The sequence below is a fragment of the Oryza glaberrima genome, chromosome 6 (assembly GCF_000147395.1).
Source record: "Oryza glaberrima chromosome 6, OglaRS2, whole genome shotgun sequence".
Classification (NCBI taxonomy): Eukaryota; Viridiplantae; Streptophyta; class Magnoliopsida; order Poales; family Poaceae; genus Oryza; species Oryza glaberrima.
In genome coordinates, this window is record NC_068331.1 from 20407105 (window position 1) to 20417677 (window position 10573).

At 38.7% G+C, this 10573-nt stretch overlaps 1 protein-coding gene across 1 annotated transcript; it reads left to right on the plus strand.

Annotated features, from left to right (window-relative positions):
• Window positions 1–675: 675 nt before the first annotated feature.
• LOC127777178 (kinesin-like protein KIN-14M) lies at window positions 676–10067 on the plus strand. The gene is made up of 20 exons (XM_052303718.1): window positions 676–1112; window positions 1211–1324; window positions 1985–2180; window positions 2436–2587; window positions 2696–2779; window positions 2891–2968; window positions 3034–3159; window positions 3262–3294; window positions 4163–4870; window positions 4961–5042; window positions 5137–5232; window positions 5314–5493; window positions 5630–5736; window positions 5840–6018; window positions 6503–6667; window positions 6759–7012; window positions 7164–7327; window positions 7603–8159; window positions 8407–8510; window positions 9612–10067. The coding sequence occupies exons 1-20, from the start codon at window positions 705–707 to the stop codon at window positions 9692–9694; spliced, it is 3870 nt and encodes a 1289-aa protein (XP_052159678.1). The 5' UTR covers window positions 676–704; the 3' UTR covers window positions 9695–10067.
• The last annotated feature ends 506 nt before the right edge of the window (window positions 10068–10573 follow it).

Here is a 10573-nt window from a genome sequence, read left to right on the forward strand (position 1 = left end):
TTTTTCTTCTTTTACGAAAGACAATAGGAGATCGGGTCTCCTACTGTTGTATATCACAGCTAGAGTTTTGATAGTTTATATTCATAAATTAGTCTTTTTTAAAGCTTTGTATTTACATTCTTAGTAAATTTCAGCAAACTCTATATAGTATTATAATTCAGGTTGCACAAAATCACAAAGATTTAACACATATATTATTATGGTCTTATATTTTCACAACCGATTTTTCTTTGATTTGCCAGATAGTATATGAGTTCTAAAGTACTTTTAAAATTTATGATGCGTCTAATCCATCATATAGAAAATTATAGTCATCTAAGTTAATTATTGTTTTTTGTCTACTAAAAAATATTGATTCAGGTTGGTTGAGAGGTATGGTTTTACAAAATCTTATGGTTACAATATCCAGGGTTTTCTGCACACTATGAAATCCGACCTCCACAATATACACCTTGATACTATATGTTGTATGAGGTTTACTCCAGATTTACAAGATCTAGATTAAACTTCATAGAACTATAGGATTTTAAACTATCGGATTTTCTACGAAATTTACTGAAGATTTTCTTATACCAACGCTGAAACTGCCTCCTTATTACTCCAAAAAGAATACTGTAGGAGTATATAATAGGAAAAAGAATTAAAAAAAATTCCAAAAAGACTAGTCTTGTCAAACGCCACCGATTTCAACCAACTCCCCTGCGATGCTGAAGCAGAAGCAGAGGCGTCATCACGCTCGCCCACTCGCCCACGTCTTCTCCCGCGCGCGCTCTCCTCCTCCTCGACTCGCGCTCGCGCTTAGCCTTAGCTCCTCTCCTCCTCGCCGCCGCCGCCTCCTCGGGGGTCAAACGCCTCATCACCAACTGTTCGATCGTGTCCCCCGCCTGCCTCCATCGCTCGCCATGTCCTCCGCCGCCGCCGATCGGAGGCGGGCCGAGGCGGTCGCGTGGCTGCGCGCGCTGCTGCGGGGATGCGGAGGAGGAGGAGGAGGGCAGCCGCTCCCGCCGCCGCACGCGTCGGAGGACGACCTCAGGGCGGCGCTCGCGGACGGGGCGCTGCTCTGCGCCGCGCTCCGCAGGCTCGGGTGCGACCCCGCCGCCGCCTCCGACGAGGTAGGCCTCCTCAACACCCCCTTCCCCCCATCGCGCGTCTCTCTCTCTTTCCCTCTCTCTGGGGTTGTGATCGTCGCTGGCTGTTGCTGCTGTTTCAGGGCACGGGCTCCGCCGCGGCGGCGGCGGCGGCGGGGGAGGGCGATGTCGGGAGATTCCTCGCGGCCGTGGAGCGGATGGGCCTCCCCGGCTTCTCCCCCTCCGACCTCGACACGGTAAGCCTGCCTTCCTCCGCGTTGCATCAGAGAATCAGATTGTTAGTTGTTTTGGATTATCCATTCTCGCGTAGATAGCGACGTGAAATTGATTGCTGTGCGGTAGAGCTTCCCGTCCAAGGAGATCGCAGTTTGCTTTCGGCGTAGGTGGTTGAGAGGGCTGTGAATTGTGAATTTTCGGCTTGTTGATTGGCCAAATGATGCATCAACCATTGTCTGTTTCTACTTGGACAAACAGGTAGCCCATACTGAATTTGGTTTGCGATAGCCTGCAATTTGTCAGGAAAAAAAAGAGATAGGGGGTTCACAATTCCTTTTTTTTCACAGCTTAATAATTTCTTTCATGTTGCTATTTGAAGTTGAATTTGGTCATACATTGATGATAATTAGTCTGTAAATTAAATTGCAAGTTGAATCGTTTGTTGTTCAATGATTCCGTTTATGAGAGCTGAACAACCTCTGCAATGTCTTAGTGAGTTGTCGTATTGGAGTTCCATGGATTAATGATTTTGGATGCTCTGACCATACTACAACTGTTGTCGTGTATAGAACGTTGCCATGCGACTCTGTTTGTGTTTCCAGCTCGTTCTGCAATATGATTAAGATCTATCTTCCCATTCTCGTTCGATTTTTTTATTGTCATGATTGGCAATCATCCAGGGCCCAGTATCATCCGTTGTTACCTGTCTTCTTGCACTAAGGGATCAGTTTGTATCCCATGATGTGGGAGGCTTGAGCTGTAGCCTTCCAGAAAAGGTCATGATGCAAAGCATGGAATTTCCCAGAAAGGAGAATGATCCGGGCACACAAAATTCTGAAGGAAGACGAAAGATCCCCAAAAATCCCGCTATGTCAGGTGAAATCTTATTATCTGTATGTTCAGCGCTTTGGGTAAACCTTATTTTTATGGATTATGAATAACACAACGAGGACTACATAGAAAACTTTGCAGAACCGTTCTATTCTTTTACTGCTCATTAATAATATTGAAGAACTCAAATTTCAACGGTCAAAATGTACTTCTGCTGCTAACTTGCACTGTAGATCCACACAATTAGTGGTTTGTATGATGTGAGATCTTAAGATATGATGCATTTTCTTTCTATTGTAGAACCATCTTCTCCTTTATCTCAGACCACATTATCTTCTATATCACGCCATGCGGGACACAGTTTTCATGATGTCTTCCAACTCAGACAAGGACGCTATTCTGATCTGCCCAGTTCTAAAATTTCTGAGATGATGAAATCCACCAGCTTGGATGTAAGTTTCGCATAAGATTTTTTTTTGCGAGAATTATTTGCGAAATAAAAATATTTTCTTGCAAAATCAATGATCTTTATTATCTGTTTCATGACAATAATTTTGCAGAATGCCCCTACTCAGTCACTTTTGAGTGTTGTGAATGTGATCCTTGATGAGCTTGTTGAGACGAAGATTGGAGAAATTCCTTATGTAGGCTACTCAAAAGCAATGCAGTTAGTTTGTTCCTTTCATGCTTCAAAATTTTGATATTTTTGTTGTTTATCCCCTTTCATCCTGTTGAATATAATATTCTTTGCACAGCATCTTGCTTGCCTGTTGAGAAAGGTCATACTGGAGATTGAGCGGCGTATTTCTACTCAGGCAGAGCATATAAGAAATGTAAGGGCTACTTTTTCCTGCTTATTTCTCAGATCATTCCTGTTGTAATAGTTGCCTGTATGCAGCAAAATAACCTTATGAAAGCACGTGAAGAGAAATACAAATCAAGGATAAGACTGCTAGAGGCACTTGCAAGTGGAACAAGTGACCAAACACATGTAAACTCAAATGCAACAAATGGAAAAGCACATGTAAAGTTCAATGATTGTGATCTTACTATGGATTCCAAGTTATTATTGAAACTTTGAATTTAAATGGTAAATTGCCTTGTATGTTTTGTTGATTGTTTTCAGGTTTCTCCAGATCATGCAGTGCACCAGATGAAGGTTTGTTTACTTCTCATGTAAAATAGATACCTCTTTCTATCACCATCTTTGCATATAGTTTACACAAGCTATAGCTATTATTATTTTTAGATAACGGAATAAATTCTGGCTTTTGCTTCAAAGAAGCTACAGCCACTTATTATAATACTCACAAAGAGAGCAAACACTCAGGCAACAAAAAGAACTGAAATAATAAAGCCAACACATAAGAAGAAAACAGTTAAATTCTTTCAAATAATGCACTTGCTGTCAAATTCTGCATCAGTTCTTCAATCCTCACAAAGTAGCACCTGTTTAGAAGTTGAGAAAGATTTTCTCCATCTTTGCATTAAGTAGGAAAAAGATCCATACAACAAAATTATCCATACCAGGAAAGACCCCTTACTGCATGAATCTGTAAGTATCTTTTTTCTTAAGGTCTAGCTTTATTTAACCATCCACCTGAATAGTTGTTAAAGGAGCTGGTACATGAGTTTCGGTTTGGAAGAAAATAATCGATGTACTAGCTTCTGTGGTGACCTGGTAATAGCCTGCTCTGCTAGGTCACCACTTGCATGCTATACCCAGTAGGCCAGTAACCCAAAAAGGCGTCATCAATGAGAATCCACCATTTTAAGATCCCTCTTGTCTGTGTGAAGATATGAGGTGTATTCTGAAAGAGACCGGTGCATCAACATTGAGGCATCATTGTCTATAGAGCTTCAGGTCAAAGCTACTACAGGTTTAGGTTCTCCTGTTCAGCGTACTGCTTATATTAAGCCTCTTTGTATGATGAAGCTTATATTTGAGAAGCTGCATCCTGAACTTGCAGTTGTCTCTATTGACCCATTTGCTGTGTGCTAATAATAAGTCGTTTTTTTTTCCGCAGATGGAGAAAGACAAAACTGAAGATAAAAAACGATTAGCCGAGAAAGATGTAGTATTGTTGGTGAAGGACAAGGAAGAAGATGTAACTAGATTAACAAAGGATAAAGAAGACATGGCAAAATTGTTGAAGGACAAGGAAGATATAATTAGATTGATGAAGGAGAAGGAAGAAATGGTTTGGATGATGAGGGAGAAGGAAAACATGGTTAGTTTAAATAATGGCAGGGTTGAAGATAAACATCAACTGACAGATAAAGATGTAGCTAATTCAGCTAAGTACAGGAATGAAATCATTAAGTTGATGAAGGAGAAAGAAGATAGTAATGATACAATTATGAAATTAAATATAGAACTGGAAGCTATGAAATCCTCATATGAAGGGACCCGCATTCTGTTAGATTCTAAGAAGAAAGAGGTACTTCAGCTTTTGATGGACAAGGAGAGCATTGAATATATAGTATCACAACTTAAGCAAGAGCTTGCAATAGAAAGAAGCTCACATCAGACACATATTCAAGAATTGGAGACTAGGGCTTTTCAGGCAAATAATAAATTAGAACAAAGGATAAAGGAAATGGAGCTCATGCTAGAAGACTCTAAAACAAGAGTAAGAGATCTTGAGGAATTGTTAGAATCAAGAAGCCAAACTTGGGAGCAAAAGGAAATCAGGCTGAACCAATTTATTGGTCTACAAATACAGAATATTCAGGTATTGATTGGCCATATCACTTTTTCCCACTATATTTCTTTTAAGAGTTTGTGAAGTCATCAATTTAAGCTTAAAATTGTCCCTTACCAGGATTTGAGGTTGTCTTCTGTTTCCATCAGGCATGAAATCCTACACTGCCAGAAAAGATGGTCTGAAGAAATTTGTGACCTCGGTGAGAATAAATGAAATAAGTTATTTTAGTCCACATGGAATAGACATACTGTAGTTATCATTTTATAACTTTCATATCATTTACAACTCTGCAGGACAAAGCCTTAAGGTATTGACAAATGCTGCTGAAAATTATCATGCTACTCTTGAAGAAAACAGAAAATTATTCAATGAGGTTCAGGAGCTAAAAGGTTGCAAAGCAAACAGTATTGCTCATTTATATGCTGATATCCTTAACTATCAACTTCTTATATTATATGCTTATTTATCAGGAAATATCAGAGTCCATTGCCGGATAAGGCCTTTTCTTCCTGGAGAGGATCAGACATCTACTACAATTGAATATGTTGGTGATAATGGTGAACTAATTTTAGCAAATCCTGCAAAACGAGGAAAGGAAGGACATAAGTTGTTCAAATTCAACAAAGTTCTTGGCCCCTCTGCTAGTCAAGGTAAGAATAAAAGCGACACTTAAGTGAAATTTGTTGTGCTTTAGTGTTGATTATACTAATTGTCCAGAGAAAGTACCGAAATTTTGCAGTGCTAACATACAGTTTATGTTCATTTGTATATTCATTTTCTGGCTAGATGAGGTATTCAAGGAAATTCAACCACTAATTAGATCAGTTCTTGATGGCTATAATGTTTGTATTTTTGCGTATGGTCAAACTGGATCAGGGAAAACATACACAATGGTATGATGCTCTCAGCATAAGAATATTGATCTAATTTATGTCATTGAGAAGTACTATTGACATTATTAATGTTCTTGCCATGCCATTTTTACAAATATCTTAGACTGGACCTGAAAATGCAACCGAGAAGGATTGGGGTGTTAACTACAGAGCTCTGAATGACCTATTCCATATCTCACGGAGTAGAAGAGACACGGTGATGTATAAAGTTAGTGTTCAGATGATTGAAATATACAATGAACAAATCCATGATCTCCTCGGCAACAGTGGTTCAGAGAAGAAATATCCTTTTGGATCACAGGCTTTAAAGTGATAAATATTATTATTTATTGACAATTTTGCACAAGTAGTTTGTGAATTCACTGGAAAGTTTTATGCACATGAATTTCCAGGGCAACACATTTACATTTCATGCAACTGAGTTTCATACATTGTCTGCAATACATCACTATTGTCTCGGTGACAATGAATGACGTGTTGTAGATATGGATGAAACAGAGGCAAAGTGTAGATTTATCCTTAATTTCTCTGTTGATGTAGTCAACATCAAATCACCAGGTTTTTTGATTTGGTTAACAACCCCAGCACAACTGTATCCACTGCCTAGCTATGGACTGTCAGTTGATTCAGTTCGTAGAAACGTGAAACATAGTTGGTCACCATTTTACCACAATTAAATAAAATCTAGATATATGTCCATCTTGTAATGAGACACCTTTAAACCTCCACAAGAAAGTGATTCCTTATTTTTCTTTAACTTGCGCACACTTGGGATTTTGAATGCCAGCCAACCCAATGGGCTTGCTGTTCCTGATGCAACAATGCATCCTGTCAACTCAAGTTCAGATGTTATTGAACTAATGAGAACAGGACTTGAGATCAGATCTGTAGGCGCGACAGCATTGAATGAAAGAAGCAGCAGGTCTCACAGGTAATTTTTTTTGTTTCATGTTTCTGATACCATTTCTTTTCTGCTTCTAATCAAATATAAATATATAAGCTTATTTTGAGTAATCTTTCAGTGTAGTTACTATGCACATTCAAGGTGTAGATCTAAAAACCGGAGTTACTTTGCGTGGTGCGCTACATCTTGTTGATCTTGCTGGAAGTGAGAGGGTTGATCGCTCTGCTGCTACAGGAGATAGACTAAAGGAAGCACAACACATCAACAAATCTTTGTCTGCTCTCGGAGATGTCATATTTTCTTTGTCACAAAAGAATGCTCATGTACCGTACCGGAACAGCAAGCTTACACAAGTCCTGCAAAATTCTTTGGGTGCTTACCTTTGCTAATCGATTGTATAACATTGTTTTACATATTTAAGCTTACACGAGTACTGCACAATTCATGGCGTACTTACCTTTGCCAATCAATTGTATAACATTGTTTTACATATTTTGTTTAACCTAAACGTTTTCATGTGTAGGTGGCCATGCAAAGACGCTGATGTTCGTGCAGGTCAATCCAGATGTCTCATCTTATGCAGAGACTTTAAGTACTTTGAAGTTTGCTGAAAGAGTGTCTGGAGTGGAACTAGGTGCTGCAAAGGCGAATAAAGAGGGAAAAGATATCAAAGAATTCAAGGAGCAGGTGACAATTTGCATTTGCCTTTTGCTGACAGTGTTATTACTCTCGTTTGAGGATGGCACTAAATAAGGATTTACCTGCCTCTGATATTTATATATGTTTTATACTTGTTCTCATACCTGAGGTGCAGTTTACCCTTATTTTGTGCAAAGAGATATGGTTTACGCAAAATTTTACATCAGCATGAGATGAAATAACAGTTATTCTCATCAGATGCTATTCTGAGTGTTAATAAAAGGAAAGGCAATTGCTTACTCTAATAAATTTTCAACCTGCAGCTCTCACTGCTGAAAGATAAAATTGCAAAGAAGGATGAAGAAATCAGCCGACTACAACTACAGAGTCATAATACTCCAAGGGCGACAGCTAAACGTGCTGATTCATTGTTAAAACATTCGTCATCCTCCCCAGGCATATCATCACTAGGAAGCAAAATCCAGCACCGAAGAACAGCATCTGGTGGAAGGATAAAGATCGTTGGCAGTAGAGCAGGGTCGGATGTTGACAACTTCTCTGACATCAGTGACAGACATTCTGAAGCTGGTTCCATGCAATCTGTCGATGATATCCAGCAGTCAAGGGAGATTATGGGTCTCTCTAAGCTCTCCATGAGTGAGATGGGACATAATTCTGTTGACCCTGAGCTTCCTTGCTTTGGCTATGATGATTCAGAGGGGAGGCTAAGCGACATATCGGACAGCGGTCTTTCCATGGGTGCAGAAACTGATTGTTCTATGAGCAGTGTGGTTGAGCTTACCTCCTTGCCAGATCAGGATAGAATCTCTGGCACTCAGAAAGAGCAACACATGGCACCAAGCACTCCAAAAGATCGGTTGTAAGTACCTTTTGTTCTGCAGTAAATTGATAACAACTAACTGATGAGAAGTAATCTACCAATCAAACTATGTCGGGTCAAGGGGATGAAAGTATGTGAGAAATCTGTATGATCCTAAAAGAATTAATGGGAGTTAGATATGTTACTTATATGACACTTAATCTTGCCTATTTCTTGTACACTTTTATGTTTCTGGCACTGTAGCATCGATATTAACATATGTAAGCACATGTTCTTTTCCAAACAGGCATAAGGTGGCCACTCGAGCATCGAGGACAACTACACCAAAAACACCACAATCGCCTACCTTGTGGCCTAAACTAAGAGATCCACCTCCTCCTAGATCTCCAAGTAAGTTCACTTAGCAAGCCTTACTTTCTTTCTAACTGTGAATTTCTTGAAAAGCATGTGCCCTCCAGGGAAAAAAAAGCTGCACACATAACTTAAAGCATGTTATACTGATATACTCAAGAAGAGAAATGTAATTTTAACGGATCCCACTGACAAGTAAATTTGCTGCGAAGAATAATCATAAGCAGGGTTTACATTATCGATAGAAAGAATTTGAAGTACTTATCCTAACTTCTAATATTCCTACCATCAATTATTTCTCAAATGCTTAGTTTTGAATCAACAAAAATGGTAGTTGTAGATTAAACTTATTAGGTTTTATAGACATTATAATGTAAAATTGATGGTCGCAATTTAAAAAGTTTAATCAAATTGTGTCCTAAGTTTCAAATATTTATGACTGGAGGAAGTATCTAAGAAAGTCTCTTAATGGGCCAAAAGCCCTGTGAAGCTAGGGCTCAACAAGCCCAATTATGTAATGCATGTGAAAGATTCCTCCGTGGTTAATCCCCAACTCCACAGCATGCACTTACCTCCTGAGCTCGACCAAGCACTTTTCCTCACCTCTTCATTTTTTTTCTCAATTTTCTAATAATTTTTGCTATATTTTCCCCCATTTATAGAACCAAAATTAAGTCCAACACTAATACCTGTAGCTTTTCGCTAAATCCGACGATTTTTGTTTTCTAACATGTGGTTATCGCAGCCTCGAAATTTCAACCATTTCACTCGGTTTTTGGTGGATGTTTAACGGAACCCCAGAATTCAAATTCAAATTTTGGTTTCAAATTTTGTCCAAAATTTATCGGTTTCCCAGAGTGTCCTCAGAAATGTAAACTCTGATCATAAGCATTCTAATGATTTATTAGCTATACAGATGACCAAAGTAGCCAGGGCCCAAAAACTAGCTGCTATTTTGTGAGAGAAAATGTATGGACTAGCAGTACTTCAAGTGTTAATTTTGCTTGATAAAATGATCAATGTCTGATAGTACTTCAAGTTCAACTAGTACAGTAAGGGATAATAAGTTCAAAAAGTTCCAAGGGAATTACCACAAATGTAAGTGCTATTGCAAACTGTTCACTAATTTTCTTTTTGCAGTGTCTACAAGCACAGGAAAGGTCAGAGTAACACAGGCAACATCTTCATCAAGAAATTCCAGTACTCAGAAAAGGTGGACGTAAAAGCTGTGTATCCTTGACGAACATCTTGCAACATTGGTATAACCTTTTTGTACATTACATCTAGAAAAGCATTTGTTTTGTTATTTAATAGATACTACTCATTGATTCTGCACTCTGGTTTTCTTTCACAATTGAAGAACTGCAAAACCAGTTGGAATAGATTGTTCCCTGTAAATGCTCTTGTACATATGGTATGTTCACAATACGATAAACATTTGATGTGTTTATTATAAGCAATGAAAAGACGGTGAGCTTAAGACATGAGGAACTTAGTATACGAAATACTCAAATTTTTTCTTGCATAAAACTTCATGTTGATTTTCCCAAAGATTAGTGACATGCCCATGCATTGCAGCGGGTCAGACCCAAATGATTGGGGATGGGCTGGGAGGGTGGATAAGTCAACTACTGTAGTAGAAGAATCACTCCAAATGAAAAAAACAAAGAAAAATGACCAACTATGTAATTTACGGCAAAACAGATCTTGTGAACCCCTAACATTAGAATTTGCAAGCAAGGAACATACATATTAGGCCTAATTTAGAATGTGGGAAGTTTTTCCCATCTTTGTGGTATTGAGTTCATTCCTGTGAAGAACATGCAAAGTTTCTATGAAATTCTTGCATTCGAAAGGAGAACAGGAACTTGCAGCATTGTCACATGGAAAATTCCTGCATTTGAAACAGGACCTTATAATCATTTATAAGACCCTGTGGTCACTACACTTGATTTCTATTGAGAATTTGTTGTGACAAAAGTAATCCAATGGAAGAATAGGTCACGAACAAAATTTCTGACAACAATGCTCTTATAAAGTTTACATTTCCAAAGCTAAAAGGTCATATGAAACCTTGCCACATTTGGCGATGTATGGAATAC

Excerpts from the sequence above, each read along its gene's own strand:
- LOC127777178 (XM_052303718.1), top strand. The coding sequence starts at position 705 with ATGCTGAAGCAGAAGCAGAGGCGTCATCACGCTCGCCCACTCGCCCAC. Across the intron at positions 1,113-1,210 it reads CCGCCGCCGCCTCCGACGAG|GGCACGGGCTCCGCCGCGGC; the intron begins GTAGGCCTCCTC and ends CTGCTGTTTCAG. Across the intron at positions 6,668-6,758 it reads AGAAGCAGCAGGTCTCACAG|TGTAGTTACTATGCACATTC; the intron begins GTAATTTTTTTT and ends GTAATCTTTCAG.